Raw genomic sequence first — 20,421 nt, forward strand, 5'->3', positions numbered from 1 at the left:
CAACTTTGTATTAAATTCAAATTGAATAATATAAAATAAATTCTAAAAGTTTATAGTTAATTTCCAAAAATGAAAAAAAAATCAAAATCACAATCGGGACTGGATACCCGAAATTAAATTCAGGTCAGATATCGGGTATTGAATTTTAATCAAATAATAATTTGCTATAATTTCTCTATTCAGTCAAAAGGTTGAATGAAAATAATTCACTAGTTGAATTTCAAAATGAAATCCCAAGCACATTAACAAAACATTTTATCAAGTCACTAATTGATCTATCTATTTTGTAACATTAAATCTCAATCAAGACTAACGTCATGAGTATTGCTCTTAAGTATGTTTCTATTTTTTTTTATATACTATGTTTTATGTATATATTTAATAAATATCACATTAGATATCATGTGTATGTAAAAAATAAAATACTAGACAATAACATAAATATATAGTATAATAGTAGTATATTACATGATAATTAAAATTGATAAGCATTTTAACCTATGAATTTAACTAAACTTTAAAGTATTTGAAATTTTTAAATAATAAAAAAATATTACATAATATATATATATAAACTTATTAAACAAGAAAAATAAAAAATTTAATTGGATGTGCATATTAATCTAATATAAATAACATATAGATTTAAAATAAATTCTCTGTATATTATAAATACTAAAATACGTCAGATAATAAAACCATGCTTATAGAGATAGAATAAAAGGTAAGCTTAATTAAAGATTTGATAAGTAAACGTATCATATAAAAATATAAAAGGACACGCAATATTTAATTTAGTTGAATCCTAAAATATAGGTGGATATGGAAAGTTTTTGAGGTAATCAAGGAAATGGAGTAGCAAAATGGGAGGGAAAAACTGAAAAACAAGCGTAATTTTGGGTGGAGAACAAAATTAGGCGGCAGTTTTAATTAGGGATAAAAAAGTAAATATAGTTTCTATTGAACCGGAAATTTGAAGTAAACCGGTTTTTTTTACTATTAAACCAGTTTATGGCTGGCCATAATGTGGCCACATAGCATTATTGTTTACAATAATATAATGCCCTGCAATAATTTTAAAGACCAATACAGCATCTTTACTATGAATTTATGGATTAGTTAGGATCCAAAATACTAGGAGTAAAATACTGACATTTATATTTGGCATTAAAAGGCACTTGAGATAATCATAATTATCAGCAATGAATTCTTTGCCATTCTGATAGGTTCGATTTTGACCCACAGCCATTAATGTCCATTATATTACTTACCTACTCAACAGGCCCTCGTAATTATAGTAATCAAGAGAGAGAGAGAGAGGATCTGGAAAAGAAAAAAGTGACAAAGTAGAGTTCATAGGAACAAGCAATTCTTGTTTGATGCATTCTTGGTGATGAAGGAAGAATCATAACTGCATAATAACCCACTTCTCAGCAGCTCATTGTTTCAGTTACTGAGACGAAGGCAAAATGGGTTGTGAGAAACTATTAGTTCTCACATTTTTGGTAGCAGTAGCTCATGCAGCAGCAGACAGCATGCAAATGCAACCAGTAATGGCTTCTTCATCAGACAACAAAGTGAACTTGTCTGTCTACTACGAATCACTGTGCCCCTACTGTGCCAATTTCATGGTCAATCATCTCCTCAAGATTTTTCAGACAGATCTCATCAACATAGTCAATCTCAGACTCATCCCTTGGGGCAACACTCAGATTCAATCCAATGATACTTGGATTTGCCAGGTCCCTCTCTCTCTCTCTCTCTCTCTCTCTCTCTATGGAGAACTGGTTTTCTAACCTCGGTGTTATTGCTCTGCAGCATGGTGTAGACGAATGTCGGTTGGATGTGATAGAGGCTTGCGCCATCAATTCCTGGCCTAAAGTGGTACTATAACATTGACATTGACATTGATCTATGCACTGTAAATATTTATGTAGATTGTTGCTCTACAACGATTAATCTATTGCAGGAGAAGCATTTCAAGTTTATATACTGTGTGGAGCGACTGCATTTGATGGACAAACACACACAGTGGCAATCATGCTATGGTGCAAATAATTTGGATCAAACACCCGTAAACAATTGCTATAATAATGGCCTTGGTTTTCAGGTTAGTTTACATGCTTCACTATTGTGGGAAACTAAGTTATACAGTATTTTTTATCCCAACAACGGTAGCATAATGCTTCTTGTTTTCTACACTATCCAGCTTGAGATGGCATATGCTGATGAAACGACTAAGCTCAATCCTCGTCACAGATTCGTGCCATGGGTTGTTGTCAACAATATTCCTCTTCAAGAAGTAAGTCTCTCTCACTCTCTCTATACTTAGATATAAGTACAAGAATGAGCCATACCTTGTTTTCATGGATGCAGGATTTTGAGAACTTCATAGGATATGTTTGCAGAGCTTACAGAGGAAACAAGGTGCCCAAAGCTTGTGCTCGTTAACAGAAAGTTTAAAAGAATCTGAAGTAATCTGAAGATTCAAGAAAACTTTAAAATAACTTCAGTTTTCCATATGTAATAGTTTCTGTATCTCGACAGCTTCGCTGTAGAAACATGTTGTAATAATAGGTACCTGTTTTGAACCTCAAATGTACAAGTAAATTTTGCTGCTTAATTTTCAATAAGCAATCTCCAAGTCATCCTCAGTTAAGAACAAACAAGTTATCACCATAAATCGTTGCGATTCCTGCTTAGCAAAAGACTAAATAATTGCATATATGCACTACAAGCAACTACATTGCATACTCAGTATCATGCCAAGTTTATCATCTTCCAGATACTATTGCAAGTATCGAAGGTTGTGGCCGTTGATGGATCAAACTCGAACTTCTCAACCACTTTTCTGTCTCTCTCCACGATATCTACAATATTTGAGGTGAAGGAAAAATCCATGGAATGATAAGGGATGTTGAGCACATAAACAAATGTGTAAAATAAATCAAAATGCTTAAGAACTATCAATAGTGGTTATTCTAGAAATTGCACTACTCAAAGTAAGAAGGATACGGCCTGATATTCTGGAGGGATTGTCCAGGTATGGTATAGTATTTGTGACAGAAGCATACATTGAAAGCTTCATCCTGTATGATCAAAGGAAATTGTATAGGTTGTCAAATCAGAGCATCCATGATTAGCTCTTCCTCCAATATAAAACCAAGAAAGATTTGAAACCAACAGCACAAAACAAATAAATAGAAGAAATGCATTCACAAAATACGTAGTTGCTCAATTCATCAAGTTGCAGTAAAGTTCTCTATGAAGTTTTCAGAATATAAGCAACGGAAACAAGGTGCCCAAAGTTTGTTCAGGAGATGCGTCTGTTTTTGGATCTATGAGATCCGCTGTTTTCTTTGGATGTGAATATTATCGTGTTTCTTCGATGAATAAAACAATTTTGTAAGTTCAGAATATGAGCAATGAATACAAATGTCGATCAAAACGACCCACTGATCTCCAGCACCCAAACCAAGGTTAAACACACATCAATCTTAATAGCATGAGATAGACACCAATTATGGCACATATGCAAAATGCTCAGGTGTTTGTGACTTACTGATCTCTCACTTGATCTTGATCAAGCTTCTTTATGGTTTGTCTTTGTTCTTCCACAGTCTCCCTCTTATGCTCTAAATCATCAATTTCATTAACTATTTCTGTGTATATTGAATAGGAATTGTTAGCCAATGCAATATAAGAGTAAGTATAGATTTGAATGTATAAATTTATAAAATACATATCTAAGCTCCTCTCTGAGCTGGCGTTCTAGATCTTGCTCCTCTTCCAACTCTTTCTGGAGTGAGTCAAGTTCCGCATCAGCAATGCTCTCAGCTGCTGCTGCTGCTGCTTTCTGCTTGCAAGTATGAATCTTCTGTTCATAATCTAAAGAACAAGAACCAAATATCAGAGGCAGGCTTGACAAGTTCCAAAATAATTTTGACGGAAACACTATGCATTTGAAGCAAGGTCACATAATTTTGCATCTCAGGATCACATTGAGAGGCAAGCATAATGAAATTTAAAAGAGATTAGTGTACAAAATAACAGAGGCATCCGGTCTCAATCCAAAATAACAACCTTTAAAGTCATACACCAATGTTTCTAATTGTTAAAAAATAAAAACATCAATGATTTTTTTCACTTATGAAGCTAATCAACCGAAAATACTGCAAACATCCATATGGAAGAGCGACAGACTGAACAAAGTTCGTAATTATTAAATGAGACATTGCATATCCCAATAAAACCATCGATTAAAGGATTAAATCGAATGTAAAAATATGTGTATCATCGCGAGCGACAGAATTTAAACCTTCGATGGTTTTCTGAACTTCATTGAAGTCTTTGTCACATTGGGATTGAAGGGCACTGGCTTGGCGGAGAAATTGCCTGAGATTTGCAACGTCCTTCTCTTCTTTCAGCACTTCTATCAAGTTGTTGCTGTAGTTCATCAAGTCCTCCATTTTCATTGTTGTTGATACCTCCCCCATTGTCGGAGAACTAGGGTTCCAGATTATCAATTGTTGGTGACACCAGAACGTTTGATATAAATTGTTCGAATTTACTAAGATCTGGGCAAGTTATCGTGAAGTGAATCGAGATCTGGTTGGGGAAGTATTTGAGAATTAGATTGACAGAGGAGGAGCGGGAAAATTCTTCAAGGATTTCGAAATTAGGGCCAGACAGAAAATTTTCTAGATTTGTGATTTGAATTCCAGTGATTCATACGCTCCATATAATCATCAAATATGTATATATTTTTATATTTACATTGCAGTTATGAGCAGTCAGTCAATATGTCCGAGTGGTTAAGGAGACAGACTCGAAATCTGTTGGGCTTTGCCTGCGCAGGTTCGAATCCTGCTGTTGACGATTATTTTTTTTAATAAAACATTTAATACTTATAATGTTCATAAGTAATCTTTTTATTGCTAGTATATCGTAAAAAATTAAGACTATAATATTTGTCATGAATTAAGAGAAAATAGCTTATCCTTACAAGAAACTTTTTCCAAGAAAATGATTCACTATCATGTAAAATTAGAGTGGAAAGTAGTGAAAAAAATATATAGTATGCGTTTTTGTAATATACTACTATGCAAAACTTATTACTAGTGCCGAACTGTCAAACTAACAAATACTAGTTTATTATTAGATCGTTACGAGATCTCCATATAAATGAATTCAAATGGACTAAAAATATTCTGAAATGAACTAAAAATGAAGGGTTCGTAAATTAGTTTGACATTGATCATAAAATCATAAACCTTCCACACCGATTAACCATAAAATGCATTATTTTAAGACCATCGCCAAGGGTACACTAAAACTTAAAATGGGACAGGTATTTAGCTCCAATAGTCCTCAAAAACCAATCCCATTTTTAGTTTTTGAGAAAAAAATACTCCGTACCTATCTTTAGGTTTACATTAAACTCAAAACCATTTTTTTTTGAAATTTTGTGAGTATAATAGAGTAAATATTCTTTTAAGTTTGAGTTTAGTGTAAATGGTTGGAGTAAAATTATATTTGATGTGACATTTACGCTAAAATAGGTTTGAGTTTAGTGTAAATGGTCGGAGATGCTCTGAGGAGAAATATTCTAATAGGGTTACCATTTAATACAGGTTTGGGAGTAAGGTCGGAAATTTACTTTAGTCTAATTTTCATTTGCATTCTTTTATGATTGTTCATAAGTTCTAGATCCAAATAAAAACATTAGTTGAATCTTGAGAGAAATTAGACTCAGAAGAAATTAAATTATGCATTAAAATATCTCATAATTATAATTATCATCATATATACAAAACTAATGCTCTTAATAGAAGATAAAAGATGGATATATTAGCACACTTACCTGCAAAGTTTGGGAGCGAAGTCATGCAAATAAGTTCAACATAGACAACCAATGTGATGCTAGCAACCCTTTTCGACTCCATATTCTAAAATATTTTTATTTTGAACCTGATTGATAAAATTTGTCATTGGGTTTGCTTTTTATAGCACATTTTTTGGGTATAATTATAAATGTTGGAAATGATTATTGGCATAAATGCAATTTGTTGTTATATTCGTTTGGTATTTTGATAATATTTGCTGTTTAGTTTTGATGGGTTCAAGTAGTATGCCCGATCTATTCGATTGATTTGCACACCTAATATTAGCAACCAAACTTACAAAAGATTGCACTTTAAATGAGATATAAAGAAAATAGTTATAATTAATAGGCAAAAATTTCCATTGACGCGCGCTGCCATAACTAGTACTCCTTCCGTCCCAACTAAGTTGAATTGTATTCCCTTTTGAGATGTCCCAACAAAGTTGAGTCATTTCTTCTTTTTTTTTTGCCAAAAACCAAAACATCAATCACTTTTACTCCCTCCGTCCCAAGGAAGATGACCCCTTTCTTGGGCGGCACGAGATTTTGTACAAATTTATTTTTGTGTGTTGAGAGGAGAGAGTAAAGTAAGAGAGAGGAATAAAGTAGAAATAAATGTGTTTCCATTTTAAGTAATGAGTCATCTTAGTTGGGACAAACTAAAAAGGAAAGTGGGTCATCTTCAATGGGACGGAGGGAACACTTTATTTCATCATTTACTTTGCTCTCCCTTTATCTCTCCTACTTTTTATCTTGCCTACTTTATTATACTTTCATTTAATGTATTCAACAAAATTTCTTAATTTTCATACTCAAAAGTTTTGTATCAACTTAGTTGAGACGGGGGAAGTACTAGTATTAAACTTATGGATTAGTAAATGAATTATAATAATTAAGCTTTAATTAAGGTAAGTAAATGTTAATTAGTGTGATTAACAGTGTTAACTATAACAATATATATAAACTGGATAGAAACAACAAATGTCAATATGTCCGAGTGGTTAAGGAGACAGACTCGAAATCTGTTGGGCTTTGCCTGCGCAGGTTCGAATCCTGCTGTTGACGATAATATTTTTTAATAAATCCTCTTTTGCATTTCCTTGGTCTCTGTTTGATTATGAGCTGTTATTTTATTTTTCAACAGTTAGCAGTTGTATTGGGTGGGAAGGGATGGAAAGACAAAAAGTCAAAAACATAAATTTCCATTTATCCACTAAATAATCACGATAATTTTTATTAATAAATCCTCTTTTGCATTTCCTTGGTTGGTTTGATTTTGAGTGGTTATTTTATTTTTCAACAGTTAGCGGTTGTATTGGGTGGGAAGTGAAGGAAAGACAAAAAGTCAAAAACATAAATTTCCATTTATCCACTAAATAATCTAGAATATCAAACGATTCACTTATTTTTTCATCTTGTGCTATATTATGATCCTTATCGAATTAGACTAGTACATATTTCTCTCTTATACTGAAATAAATATTTACCGCATAGCTTGCAATAGTACTCTTTTATGTCCAACATCTACACCCTTTACATGATCAACCAACACAATTCTTCACCTCTTACTACAAAACGTCGATACTCTCACAAGCACTGTCTCCTTCCATCTCAACACCATCTCATTCTCTCTCAAACCCTCAATCCTCACACTATACCAACTCTCTCTCTCCCCCACCATCACCCGAGCTTCGCCCAAGCTCTCCCCGCTCGCCCTCCGCCCCTCCAAACCACACTCGAACTCGAGACCTCTGGCCTTCTCCTTCCACTCGTCAAACCACGCAAACGGGCACATAAAAGGCGCCAAAAATAGACACTCCACCGCCGCTCTCCCCTCTCCCAAATAAGGCAATTTACACTCCAACGCCTCGAACAGAGCCTCATAGTGCTCAACAAGTTTCCCATAATAACACTCAAAACTAACTTGATTTCCCAATTTTACCCCTGCCTCCCCATCTCCAACCGTCAGAATTCCATCAAATTTCGCCAACAACTCCTCCGCCGCCTTAACGAACTCCGCCACGCCGCTCCTCCGCCCCATATGCGGCAGGGCCGCCATGCAATTGAACACTAGCCAATCTCTACCGCCGCCGTCCTTCCTTCCCTTCATCTCATCCTTGAAATCTTGAATGGATTTTTCCTCAATCTGCAGCTCTACGCCAAACTGCCTCGCGTGATTAATCAACAGTTTCTTAGTCTCCTCGAACTCCCAGCATGAAGGCAAAGACATCATGTCTTCGCCTTCATGCTTTATGGCCGTGAGCCTCACCGGCTTCCGGCAACGGCTCAGGGCCTCGATCAATGCAGGCCACTGGATCCCTTCCCCGATGTCAAAATCGACGATGTGCAGCGTCTCCGCGTCAACGGGTATGGATTCGAGAATAGCCGCGTTGACCGCGTTGTGAGCGAACCTCCCGCTGATAAGGGTTTGGTACAACACATTGAACGCCGCTGCAAAGTTTTTGATTGATTCTTGCCTTAAATATTCGTCGTATTTGGATTCGAACATGTTGTACGCCACCCGTTCGACAGAAGTCCCCTGAGGGTTGCTCTTCTCATTTATGGACTCAATTATCACTTGAGCTAGTGATCCATTGTTTCCATCATGCATGGCTTCACCAAAAGCTTTAATGAGATGAGTTAGCCTCAACTCGTTTTCTAGCTTTGTATCCTCCATTGGCATGTTTAGAGGCACCTCTGGGACTGGGAGGATCTGTGCGTTCTGGCTCGACTCCAAGGAAGGGGCAGGACTCCATACGTCTGCTGCAAAGGCAGCAGACAGAGAAGTCATGTCTTCACTGTGACTGGATTCACTAGAATGAATCCAGTCACAGATGTCATCAATGTCGCTTCTCGAGATCTCCACAAGACTTTCGCCATGACCAAAAAGGTCATTGGGAAACGTATCTAGGAAGAATGAGTCTGAAGAAACCATAGAAGAATCTTCAGACGAGGCGAATGATGGAGAAAAGAACACTCCATCTATGATCATATCTTGATCATCATGAGAGGTGGGGAAGGTGGGAAAAAATAGCTCTGATTGCATCATTTTGAGGGGGGTGATTTGCAAAGAAGAGGGGAGTTTTGAACTTGGGAGATGGGTGCAATTTATACAAAAAAAAAATGTTGTGGATGTTGAAAGAAAATAAATTTAAAATGCTAGAGAAAGACCACACCATTGTCCATATACCAATAATTTTTTAATGTTGAATGTTCCCTTAAAATTCATCTTTCCTTCACTTGTATTTACTGAAGAAAAATTCTTGATCCAGCTAGCATATCATCAAAAGATTATTAAATAAATATAGGTAGGTATTAGCAGTCCAAATGTCTTCTTCATATTGAATGAGAATCATGGAATTTATATCATAAGCTTATTTCTTCTTTGTGAAAGATTATTTAAGAAGACAAACACATCAATTTAACTTTCAACTGTTTGTTTTTCATATAGGTCCCTTGGAATATGACACCATGAATAGGTACAATTTTGTTAGCAACTTTTGCAACTTTTGGTGCTTTTACAAATTTTATTGTACTTTAGGAAGTGGAATCTTTGGTGTAAAAGTTTTCTAAGTACATGGTTGGATATAGTTGCCGATACTCCATATTTCCTATGATACTTGAGTTATAGATATTCAATTTTGAATTATTTCATAGAGTAAAGGTCAAAACTGTTCATGAATATATGTCCATTTTATGATTTTGGTCATATACTTTATTTTTTGAATTTTTGCATCCTGAACATTTCAACTCGGATCACAATTAGTCCTACACTAACAATTACGTCAATTTTTAAACGGTTTAAACCCGATTTTGATGGTTTTAATAGTCCCATTCGAGTTATAACCGTTTAAAAATCGGTCAAAATCGGATTAAAACCGTTTAAAATTGACGGAATTGTTAGTGTAGGACCGATTGTGAACGAGTTGAAATGTTCAGGATGCAAAAATTAAAAAAAATAAAGTATAGGACCAAAATCATAAAATGGTCGTATGTTCAAGACCAGTTTTGGCCTTAACTCTATTTCATATTACTTGAATCTTATGAGAATATGTATGAATTGTGGATGATCTTATGGCAAAAAACAAATATTTAGATTCTCCTACTTATTTTTTTCATCCATTTAACTTATTAAATATAACTCGTAAATTTTGTGTTAAAAGAAATTATTTTAAGGAACATGGAATAGAGGGAGTATAATTATATGATAAAATTGTGTTATACCAAAACATTTCCGAAATTTATGTACACACGAGAAGAGACAAAGGAAGTAAATTAAGGGGGAAAAGTACTCCATTAGAGTCCAAACATTGATGCAACAAATGAAGGAAAATATAACAAAAGAAGTAAATTAAGGGGGAAAAGTACTCCATTAGAGTCCAAAAATAGATGTAACAAATGAAGGAAATCATAGTTTTGTTCCATCTCATCCACATCTGCAAATTGTCTTAGCTAGTAAATTCAAAAGAAGCGACAGTGTATGCTCTTTAATTATCTTTTAATTGATTGTTAATATTGTCTCTTCCTCACTGATTCCTTTCTTAAACGCCAGCACAGAGCATCTCCCTAATATCAGGTAATATTATTCAGCAATCAAGTAATATAATTACTGCAATAACAGTCTTCAAATCTTTCTTAGCCACTAGAGAAGAGTTCAATATGCTAAAAATTGACCGATTTATAATTTACGACGTTCAATATCCTAATATATTAGACATAATTATGTTCGTGGATGAGATTAATTTGGCTCTTAACCTAAAGTCAATTTCCTGATTAATTTGCTAACGAAAAATTATGCTTTTGAACACCTTTTACGTCAATCTTGTCCTAGATGCATGTGGTTTCAGTATAATTTGTGGCTTGTTCTATTTCGTTGTAAATTTATCATAAGAAAATGAGAGATAAAAAGATGGAAATAATTTCTATACTATTTTTTTTTTATCATGCGTTCTCTAGAATAGAAAATATAGGACAATATCACAAGAAAATGAGAGATAAAAAGACAGTAGAAATTTTTTTTATCGATACCACATGATGATATTTTAATAAATCGGAGTGACAAAGAGGCGAATGATGTTGTCCGAATTTTTTTCGATGTTGCATAGTGAGAATTATGAACCTTACAATACATGTGAAAAAGAAAAAAGATATATACTTCATCCGTCCCATAAGAGTATACACTTTTGATTGAGCACAAATTTAAATGCACAATTGGTAAACTAAGATAGATGTAGAAAACAAAAGTAATTAAAGTATTATTAGTGGAGAATGAGTCCTGTCCCATTAGAAATAAATGAGTTTCTAAAATTAAAAATTGCATATTCTTGTAAGACGGACTAAAAAGAAAGAGTGCATACTCTTGTGGGACGGATGGAGTACATTTTTTTCAATATTTTTTAACAAAAAGAGCAAACATTTGCTATTTACATTGCACAAGAAAGATTTTCTCATCACTAATTTATCCTTAACCAAAGGTCGAAGAATTGCATAAATAATTGGGTTAACTACTAATCTATGAGGTACGAAGTACTATAACTTTTCGATGGGAGGTGGATACTCTCTTCTTGAACTTAAAAATGTGAAGAATTGGACAGCTTGGTCAATTTCTAGTAAAAATGTTGTCAATTTTTTCAATTATCTCATTGCCAAAAAAATCCAGCATTCATTTTTTGATGAATGGTATTTAACAAAAATTTTTTACCTTGTAAGTCTACTTTTAGGTACTGTGGTAGAAAAATTATCCAAATACAGTATATCTCAAAAAATGAAGATATATAGGATCCTAGATTTTTGGCTATGAGATAATTGAGGAAACTATGAAAGTTATGGTATAATTGACTATTTTAAAATTACATAACTGACCAAAAATAGACTAAATTTAATGATTTTTCAGGGAACTTTGGAAAAAAAATAAATTACTACTACCAACGGACTTAGCTAGTATAGGGAGAGTCAATTTTGCTCTCTTTTCTTATGCAGTATTTATAGAGTCAAGCTGTCCAGGCACAAATTTTCAGCCCAGCCCATACCTAAACTTGCGTCACAAAAAGCCCATATTTTGGGGGTTGACTCAAAAGTCCTACTAAGAATTTTAATTTAAATCATTCCATTTGAAATTTCTACGTAATTAACTTAAACAGATCGCTAATATTCTATTTAGTTAAATCCCTATCAGTTAATCATTTCCTAGCTTTACGCTATATTTTAATAATTTTTTGAAACATCGCGTTGAAATAGCAATGATTGATATTTTGATGCATTCGAAGACTTCATTTCTTTAGCTATATAGGAGTAGTATTTTTTTCTTGAGTAAGAATACATTGTGGTTGTAATTGAGTAGGTCAAACGGGACCACTTATAGAAATTAAACTAATTCAGAAAACTTGTTCAACACAAAAACTGATATTCAACACGTATCTATCTCCATTATTTTGTCACGAAATTAAATTTCATTTGACTAATTATTCAATAGGAGTAATATTTTCTCAAACAAAAAAATTGCACGGGTGAAATCTATCCTAGTAATTAGATTTAGCTCATAAATTTCAACATTTTCACTTAATTCATGAATTTCACACATGACACATCAACTTGTACATTCACATGATGCTTGTGAATGGATGGTGGGTTACATCGGGCAAGTGGGTGCACGACAATTGTGGGCAATTTATGATCGCTCTAAATTAATAATTCCTCCGTCCGCCATTAAATATCCCAAATTTGAGCGGCACGTGTTTTAAGAAATTATTTGACTTATAAAATAAAGTGGGTAGAAAAGTCGGTGGAATATGGAATATACTTTTTATATATTGATTTTATAATAAAATGTGACTGAGTTAGTGAAATGTATGGTCCATTCACCTAATATGGTAAAGTGAAATGAGATATTTATTGACAGACGAACGAAAAAGGAAAAATGAAACATTTAATAGCGGACGGAGTAAGTATGATAACTAGAGTTTCGAGTTTATTTGTTGAGAATGCTAATTTAGTTTATTTGAGTTACTGTATGTTGTAATTTTAGTGGATTTTGGCAACTTCTTTGCAAGGTATAGTGCACAATCGATGTTTAGCAGTCTAGGATAATATTTATGGATGAGCGGTGAGCCTCTAATAAGGGAGTAAGAAGGGAGTTTTCAATCGCGTTTATTATTCTTTTTTTTTTTAATTGCGATTGGTCGAATCACCGCGCAATAGTTCCATTGTATTACTAATAATTTACTTCCAATGAATATCGTTTATATATTATTGTATAACCAACTAGAGGATACTTATGGCCGGATGTGCGAAGCTGAGTTTGAACCCAGAGGGCGTTACCAACTTTTCTTATATGTCAAAATAAAACACTATTGGTATATACTTATCATAATACAAAATAACACGTTGCAATTAATTAAAATTTCTTTTTCTCTAGAATCCCAAACTATTCAAACTTGAGGCATGAAATTGCACCTCACAAGTATTTTCTCGTTAGAAATTTGTGCACTAACGACTGTGACACAAACAAGTTCCCACTACTTATGTCCAAAAAATTGTCATCTTAAAATCACGACAACACCTTCATCAATCCCATTTCTCACTTTTCACTATCATCCCTCCAAAATGGCTCGTTCCAGCCTCTTCTCAATTCAAACAATCACCCTCCTCCTCTCCACATTTTTCTTCACACCAGAATCCATCAATTTCACCTTCCATGGATTCAACCAAGATGACCTTTACATCGATGAAGCAACCGTGATAAACCCTTCTAACAACAGCCCGGCAATGCTAACCGACAGCGATCCCAATGCCATCGGCCACGCATTCTTCCCCCATCCAATCCCCATCTTCAACTCCACCCTCACTCGCTTCAACTCATTCAGCACACAATTCGTCTTCCAGATCAACCCCTCCAACGAAGGCGGCTACGGCCTCGCCTTCACCCTCTCCGCCTCCCGGGGCTTCCCTGGCGCCCGCCCCGGCCACCTCATGGGAGTATTCAACGACTCCAACAGGAACACCTCCTCCACAAACCACATCTTCATGGTCGAATTCGACACCGTGAAAGGCTTCGACGAGGACATCGATTCCGACGGAAATCACGTCGGAATCAACCTCAACGGAATGAATTCCAGTTATTACAAAGTAACCGAGATTTATTTGCAGAAGGCTAAGCCTATTAGAGCGTGGATCGACTATGAAGCAATCAGCAAACAAATTAATGTCACCATTGCTCGTGTCAATGATCCCAAACCAGAGCCGTTGATGTCTGTAACTCATGATCTGTCAGATGTTTTGTCGGAGAATATGTATGCCGGATTCTCCGCTGCAACGGGTGGAGACAAATGGAGCTCTCATTACATCCTAGGATGGAGCTTCCGCCTCAACGGCCCCGCCGATCATCTCAATTCGTCTCTGCTCCCCACCGTCGCTGCAAATTCCGGCAGCAATAGTGAACTGAGAAACGCGCTCCTCGCTGCAATTTCTGCTGTTTTGATAATCTCTGTAGCGTCGTTGATCGGCATAGTAATGTACCGGAGATCGAGCCGGTTCGAGGATTTGGAGAAATGGGAGCTGGATTGCCCCCATAGATTCCGGTACCGGGAGCTCCACGCGGCGACGAAAGGGTTTAGAGAGAGTGAGATGATCGGAAGGGGAGGGTTTGGAGCAGTTTACAGAGGGGTTTTGGCGAGCAGCGGCGTTGAGGTTGCGGTGAAGAGGATCACAACCAATAATCCGCTGCAAGGGATGAGGGAATTTGCGGCGGAGATTGAGAGTTTGGGGAAGTTGAGGCACAAGAACTTAGTCCATCTTCAAGGTTGGTGCAAGCGCAAAAATGATCTACTTTTGGTATACGACTATCTCCCCAATGGAAGCCTCGATTCTCTGCTCTACAATCCTGACCCCGGTTTCCCGGTCGTGTTGAGCTGGGAGCAGAGGTTCAGCATCGTCAAAGGCATCGCGTCCGGCCTGCTATACCTACATGAGGACTGGGACCAGGTATGTTAGGAATTCATGTCTATCATCTAATGATACGAATGTATGTACATATCTAGATTCACGAACATGTCATGTCATTAGTTTCCTTGATTTGATTGAATACATGCATATGCACTACTTTTGGTATCCACTTGCAAATCCCCATACAGTTCAACAGTGCACCCTTCATTCCCAAAAAATATTCTTGTTTACTTATTTTGGACTGTTCATCAAATTTAGTCCACTTCTAATTAATTTTGAAAACATTTGCACTACTAGTGATGTGTCTTAGTATTCACTGACACTGCTTGAATTTTTTTTTTTTTTTTTTTTCTCTTTTTCTTTCATATAGTGTTTTATTTTATCAATCAAAACTCATATAGTACTATATACCAGCAGTATTAACGACATAGTAGGAACTTGTAACCTTTTGCATTGATTAATTAAAGCTGAATATCCTAATCTAATTATCCATGTATCTTTCAAGGTTGTCATACACCGCGACGTGAAGTCGAGCAACGTGTTGCTAGACGCCGACATGAGCCCCCGGCTCGGCGACTTCGGGCTCGCGAGGCTATACGACCACGGGAAGAATTCACACACGACGCACGTGGTGGGCACGATAGGCTACATTGCCCCCGAGCTGACCCACACGGGAAAGGCCTCAACAAGCACGGACGTCTTCGCGTACGGGATCCTCCTCCTCGAGATCGCCTGCGGCCGGGCAGCGGTGGCCTACGAGGCCCACCGCAACGCGATCTTGGTGGACTGGGTGGTGGAGTGCATGCAGATGGGGAACGTGTTCGACGCCGTGGACGCGAGGATGGAGTATGTGGTGGAGGAGATGGAGATGGTGCTGGGATTAGGGCTCCTGTGCTCGCACCCGAGGAAGGAGATGAGGCCGACGATGAGGCAGGTGGTGAGGTATTTGAATGGGGATGAGGTTATGCCGTTGCTTGAGAGCTTGAGCTTGGAAGGTTCTAGAAGAGTTGATGAGATTACGGCGAGGCTGCTGCAGTTGGGATTGGTGGATAGGGTTTTGAGGTATAGTTCGGATTCCGTTAATTTGGGGGTTTCTGTAGGGGTTATGTCTACTACTTCTTTTGATGGAGGGAGATGATATTTAGTTTTATTTTATTTTATTTTTTTTATGATAGATTCTTTACGATTCACACAACGTAACTATAATACTCAGTTAGGAGGAATTGATAGAGTGTAATTATATATAATAGAAAATTAAATACTAGAATGTTATTCTTGTCATAGTATGTATACTTCAATTTGAGTTTTGATGATTATCATCACGCAAATGATTCAAGATCATGAGTACTAATTAAATTAATGATTGTACTTAAGTTTTCCATAAATGAATCTAACTGATTGTAATTAAGTTTCCAATAATATATATAGTCTTTTCTTCAGCTAATTAATAAAATTTTCATTTTGTCATTTTATTATTTTCGCTCATCGAAATCTTATTTACTAATTTTACTTTAAGTGGTAAATAGGTCACACATTTCATTTATGCATTTCGCTCATATTTTACTAATTTTTTTAACTCATATTATTTCATACTCGTATTTCTTTACAATTTTCTTGCTAAATGGAGAAAATATTTATTATACATAGGAATATATTGTTCAATAACTCGTCGTAAGATGTGATTATATTGTTTTGGTCGACATCAATACGACAATACCCACTACTCGTAAAGCTTAGTTTGGATTTTTCAATATTGAATAACCTTTTTAATGATTATTCTTCCCTTTCTCGAAGGCAAAAATCAATAGGGTTTGACATACAATGAATAGGGACTATAATCAAATGTATATCTGGACTTTTGTAAAGTAATTTTGAAAGGGATATTTGCATGTAAATTCCTAAACTTTCATAAAATCCAATTTTTTAATATTAATTTCGAAATCTGCTTATAAATTAATGAACTATTGATTTGGTTTAATTTTTAAACTAATCAAGATTTTGCACATAAGATGGTTTAGTATAAATCATAATTTAATAAATAAAATTATTTAATTTACTAATGTTGTTTGCCTGCCTAAAACGTGACGTCATTTTAATTGACATGTGATAGTGTCATATAAGTCATCAAACTATGTTTCCATTGATCGTAAAATCAAAACAAATCAACAATTTAAAATTGATATGTACAATCAGAATTTGGCAAAAATTTAGAAACTTGCAGGTAAATTATCCATTTTTAAATTTAAAATTGATATATACAGTCACAATTTCACAAAAATTTAGAAACTTGCAGGTAAATTATCCCTTTTTTAAATTTAAAATTGATATGTACAGCCAGAATTTGACAAGAATTTAGAAACTTGGAGGTAGATTATCCATTTTCAAAATGCATGTTAGGAATCATTATGATATTTCATAATTAAAAGTACAACTTGCAATTAAAATAATCTATATATATTTTATCTATCCAAGTTCAAAGGCATAATATATGGATCAGAAATTTGATTTCAAATTATCTTTATTGTATATAATTAATTAGGTGATCCATAGTTTAATTATATATCTATAAAATCATGTGTGCACGTCAAGATTATTTATTTAGTTTTTCAAATTTAGCAAAATATGGAGAATTTAACTAGTGGAGTTTTTGGGTTGACTTGAACGCGTGGGCGCTCAATTTCGACTTTTCGACGCTTCAAATTATAAACACATATATAAGTCATAATCACATAAAAAGAAATTTAAGTTACATACATCAATTTACGCCACTAAATATTCTTATGTGGTCCATACTTAACGTGACCGACCCAATCTTCTATTCGTTTGAAGAAAAAAAATGCGGACTTATTATTAGTTTTGTATACTGAGATGAGAACTAATAAATTGTACTCCATGTGAACCAAGACACGTAAGTACTTCATAATATATAATACTCCTAGTAATCTTTTTTTAGCAAGTCAACGTTAGTTTGACTAAGCTTGATCATAACAGAAGTAATAAAAAGTCATAAATCAATTTGGATGGATATAAGTATTAAGTACTATTACTATATATGCCAATGAAGTAAGATTGCAAAAGCTCAATTGGGTGGCTAGTTTACTTGATTTAGATTAATCCTTAGATTGAGTTATTAATTAAGTTATTATATTCACAATTTTGTGTGAGTATTAATCCAGTTTATAGCATCATGTTCCAAATTGAGCCAAAAATATGGACCATATAGTCATTGAATTAAATATAATTATAACATAGTATAACAAAGTTTAAGAATTGAATTGAGTCAATTATTACTACATATTGTGAATTAACGTATGTACTAACATGGAAAATACAAAATCCAACATCATGGAAAATGTGTACATGCTTTTTGTGAGCTTCATTTATAGCACTATTCATGTTAAGTCCACATTAGCATTTTTTATTTTATATTGCTTTGATCCTATTACTTTCAGTAGTGACTATTAATTAATGTATTAAGTTTATCAATTTCATATAATAAAAGTTCAATTTTCTCTTTAATATATTCATTTATGTGATGATAGTAAAAACAAACCAATCGAGCTACAACGTACTTTTATGTAATTTGTAAAATCAGTAATGCCAATATTAAATTTTATGGTATAAATTTTTATCTTAAATAAAGATGTACAGTACAACATATTTACACTCATATATGCACCAACTGCATATATGCACTTCGGTAATTTTAAGTTGTACTCCCTCCGTTACATAATAATAGAGTCATTTTGCCATTTTGGTACGTTCCATAGTAATAGAGTCATTAATCTTTTTAGTAAAAGTCAACACATTTTTCCACACCTATTTTACTCTCTTTTACTTTTTTCTCTCTTCATCTCTCTAGCTTTTTCATTTTCTAATTTATTCTCTCTTTACTTAACTCACCTAACACAATTTTTCTTAATTTTCGTGTCGAAAAGAAACGCCTTCATTACTATGGAACGGAGAGAGTAGTATAGTATTAATGTTGTACAGGAGTAGTACTTATTTTCACATTACATTCACTTTGTAGTTTGTACACGTCTACATGTAAATACTCCTATATTTCATACGCGTTCTCACAATAAACATATTTTTTTTTATCATAATCAATGTACATATATACATACACTACAAATATAATTTTCTTACAATTGACTAGGTTATGGGGTGCATGGATGCAGAATGAATGATTGGATAGTGCACAGAAACTTCTTCATTGGGAAGTTGGGATCTCTTCTTGACCTAGAACTTTTGCCCTCAAAATTTCCGAATAAAGAAATAATCAAATAACACTTGAAAATAAGTTTCAAAGATACACGAAATTAAAATGGTTTTCATTTTTTTAATGAAGTTATGGAAAATGTCTATGGTTGACTTACTCGACCAAAATCAGACGATTTAGTCTTGTTCGTTTGTTTTTTCATTAAATAACGAATTCGTGAGTAATTAGACTACGCAGGCCAAGGAAATATTGGCGGCTGCTGGTTTTTCTAATTTATTGAACTATTAATTTGTTTAATTTTTTACTAGTAACATATTTTAATTTTGCAATCAATTATTGTTCATTCTAATTTTGCAATTAATAAAACTTAACGCTAATATAATTTGGTACGTACTTATGTGATACTATTGGACGTCAATGATAACAGGACACATTTTAGATAGCAAAACGTCGTTGTATTATACTCTCTCTTTCCCATAAAATAAAAATATTTTCCATTTTGGAATGTCCCATAAAAATATCCTCTTATATTTTTGATAACTTCCTTCTCTCTAATAAGGTGAGTCTCATTCTCTACTAACAATACTATAATTACTTTTTCTTTTTATCTCTCTAACTTTACTAATTATGCATTAATTATCGTGCCGTCCTAAATGTCCATATTTTTATGGGACGAAAAAAGTACTAAATTAATTTATTCAATAATTTGTTAAATTAAAGTTTATAGAAGAAAGAATGAAATGCTCGAGAGAAAATGATAAACGAAAAATGAGAAATGGGACGGAAAAGCAGCACACCAAATGAAATTATTAATTTACAATAGTAAAACGTGGTTACAGTACAGTGTATACAATGTAATGTCATTTTGATCGACGAACAACGGAATAGTTAATTAACTCCAACTATTAAATGTCCAATAGAGAATCTTAAAAATAAAATTTGTAAAATCAGTTATACTGAATGCTTTAAAACACTCCCTCCATCCCATAGAAATAGGTCAAATTTTCATTTTTCGTTTGTCTCATAGAAATAGTCTATATCCATTTATAGTAACTTTTTTCTCCTTTTCTTTTACTTTATCATTTATAAGCTCCACCATCCATTACACAAATTTCAATTACTTTTTCACATTCTCTCTTACTTTACCAATTATAGGAATATACACTAAAACTTGTGTCAAGCACAAATGACTTCTTTCCTTTCTGTGAGATCAAACGAAAGTGAAAAATGAACTCCAGTTTCAAAGAGTCGAGACAGAACTCCTGCATCGTGGGGTGGGGACGAGACAACTACCCCCAAATCACAACCTTACCCGAGTCTGCCCTTGGAGATGCCCTAATACTTGCGCTACTACCCGCGTTGACCTTCAACCTTG

General features: G+C 34.4%; 4 protein-coding genes and 2 non-coding genes across 6 annotated transcripts; 4 read left to right on the top strand and 2 right to left on the bottom strand.

The window, feature by feature from the left end:
- The first annotated feature begins 1,292 nt into the window (after positions 1-1,292).
- Positions 1,293-2,648, top strand: LOC125219015 (gamma-interferon-responsive lysosomal thiol protein). Its single transcript, XM_048120853.1, has 5 exons — positions 1,293-1,742; positions 1,819-1,884; positions 1,970-2,110; positions 2,210-2,302; positions 2,377-2,648. The coding sequence occupies exons 1-5, from the start codon at positions 1,470-1,472 to the stop codon at positions 2,449-2,451; spliced, it is 648 nt and encodes a 215-aa protein (XP_047976810.1). The 5' UTR covers positions 1,293-1,469; the 3' UTR covers positions 2,452-2,648.
- Positions 2,601-4,697, bottom strand: LOC125219016 (kinetochore protein SPC24 homolog). Its single transcript, XM_048120855.1, has 5 exons — positions 4,319-4,697; positions 3,747-3,888; positions 3,563-3,664; positions 3,016-3,089; positions 2,601-2,870 (listed from the first exon to the last, which is right to left on the bottom strand). The coding sequence occupies exons 1-5, from the start codon at positions 4,494-4,496 to the stop codon at positions 2,761-2,763; spliced, it is 606 nt and encodes a 201-aa protein (XP_047976812.1). The 5' UTR covers positions 4,497-4,697; the 3' UTR covers positions 2,601-2,760.
- Positions 4,698-4,796: 99 nt separating this feature from the next.
- TRNAS-CGA lies at positions 4,797-4,878 on the top strand. The gene has a single exon. It is a non-coding gene; the product is annotated as a tRNA-Ser (tRNA).
- A 1,989-nt stretch (positions 4,879-6,867) lies between these two features.
- TRNAS-CGA lies at positions 6,868-6,949 on the top strand. Its single transcript has one exon. It is a non-coding gene; the product is annotated as a tRNA-Ser (tRNA).
- A 493-nt stretch (positions 6,950-7,442) lies between these two features.
- Positions 7,443-8,933, bottom strand: LOC125221374 (protein NODULATION SIGNALING PATHWAY 2-like). The gene has a single exon (XM_048123493.1). The coding sequence runs from the start codon at positions 8,931-8,933 to the stop codon at positions 7,443-7,445; it is 1,491 nt and encodes a 496-aa protein (XP_047979450.1).
- Positions 8,934-13,388: 4,455 nt separating this feature from the next.
- LOC125219847 (probable L-type lectin-domain containing receptor kinase VI.1) lies at positions 13,389-16,213 on the top strand. The gene is made up of 2 exons (XM_048121924.1): positions 13,389-14,863; positions 15,330-16,213. Exons 1-2 carry the CDS (start codon positions 13,487-13,489, stop codon positions 15,960-15,962), a joined length of 2,010 nt encoding a protein of 669 aa, XP_047977881.1. The 5' UTR covers positions 13,389-13,486; the 3' UTR covers positions 15,963-16,213.
- Positions 16,214-20,421: the final 4,208 nt, after the last annotated feature.

Source organism: Salvia hispanica, chromosome 4 (genome assembly GCF_023119035.1).
Source record: "Salvia hispanica cultivar TCC Black 2014 chromosome 4, UniMelb_Shisp_WGS_1.0, whole genome shotgun sequence".
NCBI lineage: Eukaryota > Viridiplantae > Streptophyta > Magnoliopsida > Lamiales > Lamiaceae > Salvia > Salvia hispanica.

Excerpts from the sequence above, each read along its gene's own strand:
- LOC125219015 (XM_048120853.1), top strand. The coding sequence starts at position 1,470 with ATGGGTTGTGAGAAACTATTAGTTCTCACATTTTTGGTAGCAGTAGCT. Across the intron at positions 1,885-1,969 it reads TCAATTCCTGGCCTAAAGTG|GAGAAGCATTTCAAGTTTAT; the intron begins GTACTATAACAT and ends AATCTATTGCAG. Across the intron at positions 2,303-2,376 it reads ACAATATTCCTCTTCAAGAA|GATTTTGAGAACTTCATAGG; the intron begins GTAAGTCTCTCT and ends TCATGGATGCAG.
- LOC125219016 (XM_048120855.1), bottom strand. The coding sequence starts at position 4,496 with ATGGGGGAGGTATCAACAACAATGAAAATGGAGGACTTGATGAACTAC. Across the intron at positions 3,889-4,318 it reads AGTTCAGAAAACCATCGAAG|ATTATGAACAGAAGATTCAT; the intron begins GTTTAAATTCTG and ends CTTGTTCTTTAG. Across the intron at positions 2,871-3,015 it reads TCCCTCCAGAATATCAGGCC|ATATCGTGGAGAGAGACAGA; the intron begins GTATCCTTCTTA and ends CAAATATTGTAG.
- LOC125221374 (XM_048123493.1), bottom strand. The coding sequence starts at position 8,933 with ATGATGCAATCAGAGCTATTTTTTCCCACCTTCCCCACCTCTCATGAT.
- LOC125219847 (XM_048121924.1), top strand. The coding sequence starts at position 13,487 with ATGGCTCGTTCCAGCCTCTTCTCAATTCAAACAATCACCCTCCTCCTC. Across the intron at positions 14,864-15,329 it reads TACATGAGGACTGGGACCAG|GTTGTCATACACCGCGACGT; the intron begins GTATGTTAGGAA and ends GTATCTTTCAAG.